Raw genomic sequence first — 15,419 nt, 5'->3', positions numbered from 1 at the left:
TGGTGGAAGCAGATACGATAGCAACGTTTAAGAGACATCTTGACAAGTACATGAATAGAAAGGGAATAGAGGGATATGGGCCCCAGAAGTGCAGAAGGTGTTAGTTTCGGCAGGCATCAAGATCGGCGCAGGCTTGGAGGGCCGAATGGCCTGTTCCTGTGCTGTACTGTTCTTTGTTCTGCTTCTTAATTTGGCGCTTAGTTCCTCATATTGATTATGCAGAACTTCTTTCCTTGTCCTGCCTATGTCGTTTGTACCTACATGGACCACAACAACTGGATCCTCCCCCTCCCACTTTAAGTTCCCTTCCAGCCCTGAACAGATGTCCCAAACCCTGGCACCGGGCAGGCAACGCAGCCTTCTGACAATTGTAATTGTGTACAGTTGAGATTCGTGACTTTTTTAGGTGGTGGCATTTTACCAACCACCAGAGAAGTTAATGTACATGACAGCAACGGCAAACTACCTCACTGGCCTACGTGAATGACCTAAGCTACTCAAGTGGCAGCAACATTTATATTCCTGTTAATGACTGTGCTGTCTCAGGGGGCGCTGGAAAGACTACCTCATTAAGTTGGTATCAACCCTACAGAAGATGCATAATTCTTTATAGGATTATTTTTAACATTGACAAGGCAATTAGAAATATTAATCTAAAGCCTGCTGGCCAAAACAAATTTCCTAGTTTCTATTTACTAAGACGCTAAACATACTTTGTTTTTCTCATCATTGCACAAAAGCATTTCAACTTTGCACATCCAAAGTTATCTGTGAGTAAATCTGCAGAATAAAATGGGTGGAGTCACCAGGAAGATGTGGTCCTTCAGGAAGTGGGTTGAGACAAACCTAATACTTTTAATTGTGCCTCACGTATAGTGATAAAGCTACTGTACATCTTGCAGTGGTGTATTTTTTCATGCTGCCTAAAATATCCTGTGTATTTAATCTGTCAGTGAGACATTTAACTTTTTTGTTTCAAAAATTATAACATCAGTACAGTGCTGCTGAAGGAACTGGTGTTCTGCAATGTTGTCAGCTCAATACTCAAAGGTTTCATGTGTCATAATATTTACTCCAATGATGACTTCAAATTTGTATAGACTTAACTTTTCAGTTATGATTCAATTTTGAAGCAGAAAGTAAATATTCCTAAGCTTGGTTTTGATTTGTGTGCTATTATTCACAGTGTTCCCTTCCCAGTCTTTGTATAACAGTAGATTAATTAAATGGATAACCATTTTAAGGTCTGGGTTTTAAATATACATATACTGACAGAGCTAGTACAAAGTGAGCTGATTGTTAAAAAAAATTATATTCTAGCAATTGTTGAACAAGGTAAACTTCACATGAATTTGGATAGATAAGGAAATTGTGCTAAGTATTTCCAAGTGAATTCTGTTGTAAAGGTATTCAACTGTACCAGCTGTTTTCTGTCCGGAATACCCCCACAGTGAATTTTTAAAACCAAATATAAACCAGTATTAACAGTACCACTTGGCTTTCAGGATTCTCTTGATGGCATCTCCCATTTGAGATTTGTGCACTACAAAAGAAATTGTAAATCGTGTTTATTTGGTCCCATTCATGGTCATCCTCATAGTCCCATCCCCCCTCTACCAGAGATGCACTAAAGCAATTGCTACAAGAGTTGGATCCATATGTCACATGTTTGTGCCATGATGCTATTTTGTATCATAACACAAATGTTCTGATGCAATGAACCAACTTAGATGATCTGATTAGAAGTCGGACTATGTTGCCAGATTGGAGAGTGCGCGTATGACCATCGGCTGGAGAAGATCAGACATTTGAAGTGGTAAGGCTGGGGAGGGATTTCAAGGTTAAGATGTAGAATCTTGGTTGATTCTGCAAAAGTTGGAAAGACAGTGAAATTTGGAAAGGGTAGGAATGATGGGCACGACTTGGGGCATTCTGGATAACATGGACGAAAATAACTATGGAAACAGGAATGCTGGCAAGTAGAGTATTGAAATGTTTATGAGGTAATAAAAGGGTGGATTAAGATTTCAAGAGGGTGAGGGGAGAGAGATCGGGGTGGACACAGGCCATGCTGTGGAGGTGAATGAAAGAAGTCTTAGTGCCAGATTAGGTTTGGGACAAGAAACTGATCTTGTGTTTTAGCAATTCAGTAAGGCTGGGATGGCAGAAGGAGGAGAGAGTGTGAGTGACTGAGTCAAGGCTGGAGACTGGTGGATGTTTGTGTGAACTTGAAGATGATGGCTTTGATTTTACCAACTTTTTCAGCTGGTACAAGTTTTGGCTTCTGCAGGTTTAATGAAGGATAGTCAAATGCTATAGCTTTAATATGCATGCAAACAGCAATCTCCTGCCATTGTACAGCAGGTGCTGGGAAGGGTGAGGCACATGAAATCTTGCCACCTCACTCCTGGCAGGGTTATTCATATTCCCAGTGGGTGGTCAGTTTCACCTGAAATGTGGAACAGCCCTGTGCACTGGTATTCCTTTTGGAGCAAAACTGGGTACAGTATATGTAATGCAGTATATGTAATGCACTTCACCCGGTCACAAATGCCTAAATCTGTAATCTGGTGTAAATCTATTAGCCTGAAAAGGGTTGAACGAGCAGCAGGGATTATGTAAACTGTGTTTTATATGTACCATTATAGTTTTTATGATTCTGTGCTAACTTCTGCTATTGTATTAGATCTGGCACATCACTACGTAATGGCAGCTTGCATAGCAAATAAATTGTGCATGGCAGTTTGGGATTTGGCAATGTATCGTTTTTTAAAAAAAAAGATACTGCAATCACAGATAACACTGGAATCAACACCAATGAAGAGGATTAATTAATTTTTAGGAGGAAGCAATTGTTCTACAATTTAATTCACGTTTTAAATTGCTATCATGTACTGTATGTATTTTAATTAAGCCTCAAGTTAAACTACTGCACTCAGCTTCTGGAGGAAAACGAATCACTTGAGAGTCCAAGAAATGGGACTGAATTATCGTAAATATCCTTTAGGGCAAGTTAAGATCTCCTCTGCTGTTACCCCACCCCCTCCCCCCAACTATCACCAGCACAGAATCCCCTGCTCTTTGTGTGGAACTTAATCTTATGATTGTGCAGCTTGTTGATGTCTGGTATTTTGGTGCCACAATGAATCTTTTGTTCAATGTGAATGTGTTTCTGATGATGTGCCTGATGGGATTTTTCCTCTGGATTTGTCATGTGCAGAGTTTGATGTTTCCTTAAATAAAGTTTTCTAATTTCGGAGATTTTTTTTGCTGTTTGTTTGCTTGGAGGATTGGCTGTGGTTGGGAAATAAATGAATCTGATGATGGGGAAGGAGATAACTTAGTACATTTTCTTTTTATAAATTGCTTAAATATTCTGCATTGGGTATTGTGTGTCTATTTATGCCTACATTAAATGTCCAAGCAAAAGTTTGAAGTGGGCTTGTTAGATAAAGAATTTACATTTTTTTTTAAACATCAGAATAAACGCTTCAGGCACTCAGAAGAAAAAGTTCAACTTCAAAGACTTCTGTCCAAATAGACATCACAAAGTTGCCTTTAGAATTGTTAAAATTAATTCCTTTTTATTTTAAAACACTCACCAAGGAATGAAATCGGACGGACCAACCGGCATCGACCTAGGCATCAGAAAAGAAAAAGGCAGCCCTACTTGTCAACCCTGCAAAGTCCTCCGAACTAACAACTGGGAGCTTGTGCCAAAATTGGGAGAGCTGTCCTACAGACTAGTCAAGCAACAGCCTGACAGTCATACTCACAGAATCATACTTTTCAGACAATGTCCCAGACACTGCCATCACCAATGGACAGGGCTAAGCGGTCCCCCAACCAGCAGATCAGATCTAAGCTTTGTAGTCCACAACCAGTCGTGAATGGCAGTGGACAAATAAACAACTGACAGGAAAAGGCTCCACAAACGTCCCCATTCTCAACAATGGGGGAGCCCAGCACATCAGTGCAAAAGACAAGGCTGAAGCATTTGCATCCATTTTCAGCCAGAAGTGCCAAGTGGATGATCCATCTTGGCCTCCTCCTGAGGTCTCCAGAATCACAGATGCCAGTTTTCAGCCAATCTGATCCATTCCACGTGATATCAAGAAATGGCTGAAGGCACTGGATACGACAAAGGCTATGGGCCCTGAAGACATTCCGTCAATAGTACTGAAGACGTGCTCCAGAACTAGCCATGCCCCTAGCCAAGCTGTTCGGTACAGCTACAACACTGGCATCTACCCGGCAATGTGGAAAATTACCTAGGTATGTCCTGTGCGCAAAAAGCAGGACAAATCCGACCTGGCCAATTATGCACTATTGGTGTACTCCCGATCATCAGCAAAGTGATGGAAGGGGTCGTCGACAGGGCTTTTAAGTGCACTTGCTCAGCAAAAACCTGCTCGCTGATGCTCAGTTTGGGTTCCGCCAGGGCCATTCAGCTCCGAACCTCGTTACAGCTTTGGTCCAAACATGGACAAAAGAGCTGAACTCCAGAGGTGAGGTGAGTGTGACTGCCGTTGACATCAAAGCAGCATTTGACTGAGTATGGCATCAAGGAACCCTAGTAAAACTGGAGTCAATGGAAATCAGGGAGGAAGCTGGCAGGAGTCATACCTAGCACAGAGGAAGATGGTTGTGGTTTTTGGAGGTCAATCATCTCAGTCCCAGGACATCACTGCAGGTGTTCCTCAGGGTAGTGTCCAAGGCCCAACTATCTTCAGCTGCTTCATCCGTGACCTTCCCTCCATCATAAGGTCAGAAGTGGGGATGATTGCTGATTGCACAATGTTCACCATTCGTGACTTGTCAGATACTGAAACAGCCCGTGTCCATATGCAGCAAGACCTGGACAACATCCAGGCTTGGGCTGATAAGAGGCAAGTAACATTCATGCCACACAAGTACCAGGCAATGACCATCTCAAACAAGAGAGAATCCCCTTGACGTTCAGTGGCATTGCCATCGCTGAATCCCCCTTCATCAACAACCTGTGGGTCACCATTGATCAGAAACTTAACTGAGCCAGCCACATAAATGCTGTTGCTACACGAGCAGGTCAGAGGCTGGGAATTCTGCGGCGAGTAACTCCCCTCCTGATTCCCCAATGCCTGTCCGCCATCTACATGGCGGCATAGTGGCTAGCACCGCAGCCTCAGCTCCAGCGACCCGGGTTCAGTTCTGGGTACTGCCTGTGTGGAGTTTGCAAGTTCTCCCTGTGACCGTGTGGGTTTCCGCCGGGTGCTCCAGTTTCCTCCCACAGCCAAAGACTTGCAGGTTGATAGGTAAATTGGCCATTGTAAATTTCCCCTAGTGTAGGTAGGTGGTAGGAGAATGGTAGGGAATATGGGATTAATATAAGATTAGCATAAATGGGTGGTTGTTGGTTGGCACAGACTCGGTGGGCTGCAGGGCCTGTTTCAGTGCTGTAGCGCTCTTTGGACTCCATGACTCTAAGTCAGGAGTGTGATGGAATAATCTCCATTTGCCTGGATGAGGAGTGCTGCGCCAACAACACTCAAAAAGCTCATAACCATCCACTTGCCAGGCATCCCATCCCCCACCTTTGATATTCATTCCCTCCACCATTGACGCACAGTGGCAGCAGTGTGTACCATCTACAAGATGCACTGCAGCATCTCACCAAGGGTCCTTTAACAGCACCTTCCAAACTCGCGACCTCTACTATCCAGAAGGACAAGGGCAGCAGATGCATGGGAACACCACCACCTGTAAGTTCCCCTCCAAGCCACACAGCATCCTGACTTGGAACTGTATTGCTGTTCTTTCACTGTTGCTTGGTCAAAATTCTGGAACTCCCTTCCTAACAGTGCTGTGGGTGGACCTACACCCCAAGAACAGCAGTGGTTCAAGAGGCAGCTCACCACCAACTTCTCAAGGGCAATTATGGATGGGCAATAAATGCTGGCTTGGCCAGCAATGCCCACATCACCTGAATGAATAATAAAATGATTTAAACAATTTAAAATTAAGTGCAAATTCTAAAACTAAACCTCAACTATAATACTTTTTTGAGAAATAATGCATTTTTGATTTTTTTTTTTCATTTGAGAAATAAAACAATTTCCTGCTGTACCTGAGTTTATAATTTCTTGCACACTCATTCAGTAATAAATTTTGCAACAGGGGTTTAATGCACAAATACTTGAGGGGCGATTAATACTGTTTGGCTGAACTGGGTAGAATTAGAATCAGAGATGATTACAGCACAGAAGGAGGCCATGCGGCCCGTTGTGGCCATGTCGGCTCTCTGCAAGTGCAACTTAGCTGGTCCCGCTCTCCTATCCTTTTCCCGTAGCCTTGCAATTTTTTTTTCTCTTCAGCTGCTTATCCAATTCCCTTTTTAAAGCCACAATTGAATCTGCCTCCACCGTACTCTCAGGCAGTGCATTCCAGATCCTAACCTTTCTCTGTGTTACGAAGATTTTCCTCACGTCACCATTAGTTCTTTCGCCAATTACCTTAAATCAGTTTTCTGGTTCTCGACTGATTCTGAGGTTTGCCAAGCACAATCATTCTTTCTCAAATCTATTGCTAGCCATTTCTATTTTCTCTGTACCTAGATGTGTGATAATTTTAGATTTAACTAGAGATTGTAATATTTTCCCTAATATGTAAAACGAACTAGCCTGTAATTAAAAGCAAAATACTGCGGATGCTGGAAATCTGAAATAAAAACAAGAAATGCTGGAACTACTCAGCAGGTCTGGCAGCATCTGTGGAAAGAGAAGCAGAGTTAACCGATGAAGGGTCACTGACCCGAAACGTTAACTCTGCTTCTCTTTCCACAGATGCTGCCAGACCTGCTGAGTGGTTCCAGCATTTCTTGTTTTTATTAGCCTGTAATTAACTTGGATTACCTCGGACTCTTTATTTAAAAAAAAAACTGGGTACTGTATTGACCACTATCCAGTCCTCTGGCACACAACCACATGCGATAGGAGCCTGAAAAAGAATTTCTAGGGTCTAAATATTTTCGTCCCTCACCTCCCTCAGGATCCTCACAGGTGCTTTGTGTTCCTTTGTCTAAGTAATTTATCTTTTAAAAAAATGTATTTTATCCACAGTAGTATTGTTCACTCTCCAACCGTTCAGGATTCACCTTCTCTCCACTATCCTTCTCTTCAGTAAAGACTGATGTAAAGTATTTATTTATTCATGTGCCATGTTTTGAACACTAACTGCAGATTGACTATCCTTTCTTTTCAGGGCTCCTAACTGCCTTTTAACAATTCTCATTTTTTCTGTTATACTTGGAAAAAGCTGTTTCTTTTAATGGTTTTTTAAAAATTCCTCTTCGCTTTCGTTCTACTGCTGTTAATCTCTCATTTTCTCATCTCATTTCATGTTTTCATTATTATTTTAATTGATATCTAAGCTCTTTATTTTCTATAGCATCCAAAAACTATTAATGTGCTTTCTAACAATCTCTACTGTCCATTTGGGGCAGCACAGTGGCGCAGTGGTTAGCACTGCAGCCTCACAGCTCCAGTGACCCGGGTTCAGTTCTGGGTACTGCCTGTGCGGAGTTTGCAAGTTCTCCCTGTGTCTGCGTGGGTTTTGGCTGGGTGCTCCCGTTTCCTCCCACAGCCAAAGACGTGCAGGTTGATAGGTAAATTGGCCATTATAAATTGCCCCTAGTGGAGGGAGAATGGTGGGGATATGGTAGAGGATATGGGGTTAATGTAGGATTAGTATAAAATGGGTGGTTGTTGGTCAGCACAGACTTGGTGGGCCGAAGGGCCTGTTTCAGTGCTGTATCTCTAAATAAATAAATTTGAAATCACTTTTAAAAAAAACTTTCTTGCTTTTACAGTGCTAATTTCTTTTTTCACCTCACCGCAACACGAGTTCACGTATCTTGTTTCCAGAACTACTGTAATCTGACATAATCCAGTTTTTGCACTGACATTCCCGCTTCCTAGTTCTATCTTCAGTCTTATATGGTGGGCACTACACGCTTAGTGCCCACCTACATTTAGGTCCTATACCTAAAGCTTCTTGAGTGTTGTTGGAGCTGCACCCATCCAGGCAAGTGGAGAGTATTCCATTACACTCCTGACTTGTGCCTTGTCGATGGTGGACAGGCTTTGGGGAGTCAGGAGGTGAGTTACTCGCCTCAGGATTCCTAGCCTCTGACCTGCTCTTGTAGCCACGGTATTTATATGGCTATTCCAGTTCAGTTTCTGGTCAATGGTAGCCCCTAGGATGTTGATATTGGGGGATTCAGCAATGGTAATGCCGTTGAATGTCATGGGGAGATGGTTAGATTCTCTCTTGTTGGAGATGGTCATTGCCTGGCACTTGCGTGGCGCAAATGTTAGATTAGATTAGATTAGAGATACAGCACTGAAACAGGCCCTTCGGCCCACCGAGTCTGTGCCGACCATCAACCACCCATTTATACTAATCCTACACTAATCCCATATTCCTACCAAACATCCCCACCTGTCCCTATATTTCCCTACCACCTACCTATACTAGTGGCAATTTATAATGGCCAATTTACCTACCAACCTGCAAGTCTTTTGGCTTGTGGGAGGAAACCGGAGCACCCGGAGGAAACCCACGCAGACACAGGGAGAACTTGCAAACTCCACACAGGCAGTACCCAGAATCGAACCCGGGTCCCTGGAGCTGTGAGGCTGCGGTGCTAACCACTGCGCCACTTATCAGCCCAAGCCTGGATATTGTCCAGGTCTTGCTGCGTTTCTACACTGACTGCTTCAGCAGTATCCGAGGAGTCACGAATGGTGCTGAACATTGTGCAATCATCAGCGAACATCCCCACTTCTGACCTTATGATTGAAGGAAGGTCATTGATGAAGCAGCTGAAGATGGTTGGGCCTAGGACACTACCCTGAGGAACTCCTGCAGTGATGTCCTGGAGTTCAGATGATTGACCTCCGACAACCACAACCATCTTCCTTTGTGCTAGGTATGACTCCAGCCAGCGGAGGGTTTTCCCCCGATTCCCATTGACCTCAGTTTTGCTAGGGCTCCTTGATGCCATATTCGGTCAAATGCTGCCTTGATGTCAAGGGCAGTCACTCTCACCTCACCTTGAGTTCAGCTCTTCTGTCCATGTTTGAACCAAGGCTGTAATGAGGTCAGGAGCTGAGTGGCCCTGGTGGAACACAAACTGAGCGTCACTGAGCAGGTTATTGCTAAGCAAGTGCTGCTTAATGGTACTGTTGATGACACTTTCCATCACTTTACTGATGATTGAGAGTAGGCTGATGGGGCAGTAATTGGCCGGGTTGGACTTGTCCTGCTTTTTGTGTACAGGACATACCTGGGCAATTTTCCACTTTGCAGGGTAGATGCCAGTGTTGTAGCTGTGCTGGAACAGCTTGGCTCGGGGCACGGCAAGTTCTGGAGCACAGGCCTTCAGTACTATTGCTGGAATATTGTCAGGGCCCATAGCTTTTGCAGTATCCAGTGCCTTCAGTCGTTTCTCGATATCACGGGGAGTGAATCGAATTGGCTGAAGTCTGGCATCTGTGATGCTGGGGACTTCAGGAGGAGGCCGAGAGGGATCTTCAACTCGGCACTTCTGGCTGAAGATTGTTGCAAATGCTTCAACCTTACCTTTCGCACTGATGTGCTGGGCTCCCCCATCATTGAGGATGGGGATATTTGTGGTGCCACCTCCTCCAGTTAGTTGTTTAATTGTCCACCACCATTCACGGCTGGATGTGGCAGGACTGCAGAGCTTAGATCTGATCCATTGGTTATGGGATCGCTTAGCTCTGTCTATGGCATGCTGCTTACGCAGTTTGACACGCAAGTAGTCCTGTGTTGTAGCTTCACCAGGTTGACACCTCATTTTGAGGTATGCCTGGTGCTGCTCCTGGCATGCCCTCCTGCACTCTTCCTTGAACCAGGGTTGGTCTCCTGGCTTGATGGTAATGGTAGAGTGTGGGATATGCTGGGCCATGAGGTTACAGATTGTGGATGAGTACAATTCTGCTGCTGCTGATGGCCCACAGCGCCTCATGGATGCCCAGTTTTGCATTGCTAGATCTGTTCAAAATCTATCCCATTCAGCATGGTGATAGTGCCACACAACATGATGGACGGTATCCTCAATGTGAAGGCGGGCCTTCGTCTCCACAAGGACTGTGCGGTGGTCACTCCTACCAATACTGTCATGGACAGAAGCATCTGCAGCAGGCAGATTGGTGAGGACGAGGTCAAGTATGTTTTTCCCTTGTGTTGGTTCCCCCACCACCTGCCGCAGACCCAGTCTAGCAGCTATGTCTTTAGGACTCGGTAGTGGTGCTACCGAGCCACTCTTGGTGATGGACATTGAAGTCCCCCACCCAGAGTACATTTTGTGCCCTTGCCACTCTCAGTGCCTCCTCCAAGTGGTGTTCAACATGGAGGAGTACTGAGTCATCAGCTGAGGGAGGGCGGTAGGTGGTAATCAGTCGGAGGTTAACTTGCCCATGTTTGATCTGATGCCATGAGACTTCATGGGGACGGAGTCGATGTTGAGGACTCCCAGGGCAATTCCCTCCCAACTGTATACCACTGTGCTACCACCTCTGCTGGGTCTGTCCTGCCGGTCAGGCTGTTGCTTGACTAGTCTGTGGGACAGCTCTCCCAACTTTGGCACAAGCCCCCGGATGTTAGTAAGGAGGACTTTGCAGGGTCGACAGGGCTGGGTTTGCCATTGTCGTTTCCGGTGCCTAGGTCGATGCCGGGTGGTCCGTCCGGTTTCATTCCTTTTTATAGACTTTGTAGCAGTTCGATACAACTGAGTGGCTTGCTAGGCCATTACAGAGGGCATGTAAGAGTTAACCACATTGCTGTGGGTCTGGAGTCACATGTCGGCCAGACCAGGTAAGGACAGCAGATTTCCTTCCCTAAAGGACGTTCGTGAACCAGATGGGTTTTTACAACAATCGACAATGGTTTCATGGCCATCATTGGACTAGCTTTTTAATTCCAGGTTTATTAATTAAGTTCAAATTCCACCTTCTGCTGTGGTGGGATTCGAACCCCTGACCCCAGAGAAATACCCTGGGTCTCTGGGTTACTAGTCCAGTGATAATACCACTACACCACCACCTACCCCTATCAATAAATGAAATGTGTGACTTAAGCCCAAAAAGTAACATATTGAAAGACCTGGTAGTTGGATCTTTACTCATTTAAAATGTGTATTTTACCAATTGGTGCAAAAGTGCTGAAATTAATATCAGTGGGTCAAAGGACCTGAAGTTAATGAAAACTTGTCTTTACAGATCTGAATTGTGCATTTTTCCAAAGAAATTTTAATTAGGTCACTTTTGAAAGCCATTTGAATTTGAAGTTGAATTATGACTGATTTGCACTTTGGCCACTAATTTCAGCCTTTTGCATCCGTCTACTGATTGTTTGATCTTCAGGACTCCTGTATCATGCACCCTTATCCAGTGAGACCCGAGTTGAAACTGCTCTAATTTTGATTGGGACTGAGGTCTATCTGCAAGGAGACCAAATAGCTGTCCCCCACCTGTTTAAGAATCATCCATTGAAAGAAATTGGGTTGAAAATGCAATTGCAGCAATTCATTTCAGTTGAAGAGCTGGGGTAATTAATTATAAAAATGTCTTATGACTACATCTGCTTTTTTTTGTTCAGGTCTCTGGGACAATGAATAATATGAACGTTGATCTGAAACAGCATATAGGGAGGCTCGATGAGATCTTTGCACAAAGCATGGAGTTTATTCAGACACTGAAGTTCATGCAGCAGATGGCAGATACAATTGTTTCACAACTCTCTGGCCTCCCAACATGGCACAATATAAATTTGAACATGGCAGGAATAGCTGATAATATCAGCTACTTTGAATATTACAGGTAAGGACCAGCAGGAATATTCATCTTACTAAAATAAACTAATACCATCAAGATTTTTTTTATGAACCATAGTTATTTCTGATTAAGTGATAGTATCAGATGCTTAACATTTCATATGGAAACTACAGATTAAATTAATAAAAGTAAACCGTTCAATGTATTGGGTAATGGCTGTCGTGTGTTAACCTTGTTATTGAAACAGTCTATCCATGATGCAATCGTGCAACATTGTGACCTTTTAAATAAACTCTACCCATGAAGGATATGCCTCCCATAAATGAAGATTTCTGAGTTAAATATTTTTGTGGATATGAAGTACAGATAAGTAGGTTAATTTAGACAAACTGAATAACATTATATGTATGTATATATATATATATATTTTTTTTTTTATGCGTTTGTGGAATGTGACCGTTGCTGGCATTTATTGGCCATCCTGAATTGCCCTTGGGAACTGCAGCAGTCCATGTGATGTTGGTATACCCACAGTGCTCTTAGGGAGGAAGTTTCAGGATTTTGACCCAGCAACAGTGCAAGAATGGCCATATAGTTCCAAGTCAGGATGATGTGTGATTTGCAAGGGCACTTGGCAGGTGGTGATGTTCCCATGCACCTGCTACCCTTGTTCTTCTAGATGGCAGATGTTGCGGTTTTGTAAGGTGCTGTCAAAGGAGCCTTGGCGAGTTGCTGCAGTGCATCTTGTGGATGGCATGCAAAGTTGCCACTGTGTGCCAGTGCTGGAAGGAGTGAATGTTTAAACTAGTGGATGGGGTGCCAGTGAGGCAGGCTGCTTTGTCTTGGATGGTGTCTAGCTTCTTGAGTTGGAGCTGCACCAATCCAGGCAAGTGGGGAATATTCCATCACACTCCTGGCTTGTTCCTTGTAAATGGTGGACAGGCTTTGGGGAGTCAGGAGGTGAGTTACTCGCCGCAGAATTCCCAGCCTCTGACCAGTTCTTGTAGCCACAGTATTAATATGGCTGGTCCAGTTAAGTTTCTGGTCAATGGTAACACCCAGGATGTTGCTGGCGGAGGATTCAGCGATGGTAATGCCATTGAACAATGCCTACTTTACACCCTTTCATCTGGAGCTACAGTCCCTGGAAATACTCGGCCTTAGCTACCATTTACTTATAGACTGGCCTCTCTCCCTCATTTGACCTTGAGTCTTGCCTTGAATTTGCTCTTTTTCTCCCTGCCCTGGCTGCTATAAATGTCAAGTATGAATCATGATCTATATAAGGTCACATGACACTCATGGAACCATGTATAAAAGGTACATAGATGATTACACACATTTAGATTGTATATATAAATTGATGCCAGATAAGAAAAGAGAATTGGAGCATCATGCCAGGTGTGGGTATTTATTTGAAACCCACTGTGATTCTTGGGTCGGTATTAAAAACTGGGGTGGGACAGGGAGTTGGTGGTTCTGTCACTCAGGTGGGAAAGCGCAATCGGTGTCCCCCTATATTTTTGTTACTTTGTCAGCTCTGGATGCAGTCGCCATTACAGATTTGGACTACCATTAGTTCCACAGGTATTTTTACTATATTTTCAGTGGGGAGAGGATGGTCAGAGTTTGACATTCTTGACACGAGTTTCTATCTTGGGGATAAAGATTAAGTAAGCAGGTTTTGAAGCCTGTGCGGGTAGTGAGACTTTTTGGGGGTGGGGGAATGGGAAAAGTATTTAATGGGCAGCTGATCCATTATTGCCCATTTCACACTAACGCCACGAGTTACAGTGACCCCCTATGACTCTTGTTACCTCTCGGCATTCTGTTCAGAAAGTTGGAGGTGAGAACATCAGAAGGCATTGAGTAGTGTTGCCTTTGACCAAAGTCCTTCAGCACACACCCAGTAGTACCCTAAACCAACTACTTGATACATCCAGAACCTCACTATATTCAATCCGTTCCAAATATTTTACTCCTGACATATTACTGTGGATTCCAACACACCCAGTTGTAGTGTTGTGCTGTGTTCTTAAGTCTTCATTTAAATGACAACTGCAGGCTTTATATTCGGATTCAACACAAACACTATTTATTGTCTGTCTCATTAAATTGCGTGATGTCAGGTTCAGGTCTTTTCCTCGTTGGTGTGTGTTCTCTGTAATCCTTGTGCTAAGTGTGGATCTCAAAATGGTGTCTCCTTCTCTATGTATGGTGATTTCATCAGTGGCCTGATCTCTTAAAGGTACACTTTCTTAAAGGTGAAGTCACCACTGCACTACATTGTACCAGTCATGTGATATCTTACTGATTCTGAGTGAAGTGAGGTGTGCCCTGTAAGATTTGAGTGGTTGGAGTTAGGGAAACTAGTCTCTTAAGTATTTTTCCCGCAGTCTGTTCTTGGAGAGGGGTGGGTGGGAGGCGAATGAAACCAATCTTCAGTGTTTGCTGTCTTGGAGATGAATGTACAGTAGAGAGGAGGTGTGTTGGGATCCACAGTAACGTGTCAGGAGTAAGATATTTGGAACGGATTGAATATAGTGAGGTTCTGGATGTATCAAGTAGTTGGTTTTGGGTACATTGAAGACATTGGCTAACTGATGGTCATGATTATAGTTTTGTGAAGCAATCTGCCAGTTTTGCTAATGCCATTTTGTCTAACCTTGAATCCGCTTGTAGCAAGTGCTAGTTCTGAAACACTGAGGGTTTCGACATCCCTTAGGTTCTCTTGAATTTAAGTATAGACCTCTCCCCAAATTACATAAGTTACAACAAATGGGCCATTTGGCCCAAAGAATCAGTGCTGGTTTTTACCCTCCACGTGAACAAATAAATTTCAACACATTTGCCTATCATGATTCTTCGTCCACCTACCCAACTATTGTGAATAGCTGAGGAGGGGAAGTAGGCCATTGGCCCGGATTCTGTGGTGGTAATGTTAGCAAAACTGTCAACAGAAAATTATGGAAATCCAGATGTCTGCTTCTCCAGAGGGTGTGCTATTGAGGCACCCACAGACGGCTATTAATTGACCAGATTTGAAGGAGGTTCAATTGATTAACTCTTACAGTGTTAGTCCCTGTAAAAACCATTGGAAAAGTTGCATCTTGTTGAAGAAAGTGTGACTGGGTTTTTAAACAGCACACTAACTTCATAATTACCACTAAATACCCTCGCTGGCCCTGAAATGTAAATTTTAATTTGTGGAATTTCTCCCCAATTTTTCTTCCTTTTTTTTGAAAATGTGTTTCTTTTTAGCTTCTATTTTAATCCAATCAATCATTTATTTCGCTATCTGAAAATTTAAATTGCAAGTGAAGGATTTTAATTGCTTTTCACTTGCTGGTTTGTTGTGTATGCTTCAAGGTGATCGACATCTTACCTGTTGGTTGAGATCCCTGCTGCTGCAGCAGGCCAAGATGTCCCCTTGACTTGGCACTAGATTTAAACTGCCAGTGGGAAAGAGGAAATCTATGCCACAGGGATTGCTAGATCCGCGTGGGCCGCTTTCTTCAAGGCCAGCAGCAAACGCCCTTGCTTCGCCGCTGACTGCAAAATCTGGGCTTTTATGTCCTGTCA

At 43.7% G+C, this 15,419-nt stretch overlaps 1 protein-coding gene across 3 annotated transcripts in view; it reads left to right on the top strand.

Annotated features, from left to right (window-relative positions):
* LOC137384320 (protein tweety homolog 2-like) overlaps window positions 1-15,419 on the top strand; it is a 145,309-nt gene that overhangs the window by 73,423 nt on the left and 56,467 nt on the right. For all 3 annotated transcript variants that reach the window (XM_068058182.1, XM_068058183.1, XM_068058181.1), the window contains exon 4: window positions 11,662-11,882. In XM_068058182.1, coding sequence (XP_067914283.1) covers window positions 11,662-11,882 — 221 coding nt within the window. The remainder of the gene's footprint in view (window positions 1-11,661; window positions 11,883-15,419) is intronic.

Source organism: Heterodontus francisci, chromosome 26 (genome assembly GCF_036365525.1).
Source record: "Heterodontus francisci isolate sHetFra1 chromosome 26, sHetFra1.hap1, whole genome shotgun sequence".
Lineage (NCBI taxonomy): Eukaryota > Metazoa > Chordata > Chondrichthyes > Heterodontiformes > Heterodontidae > Heterodontus > Heterodontus francisci.
Note: the sequence above shows the minus strand (reverse complement) of the source record. Positions and strands in the feature narration are given on the sequence as shown.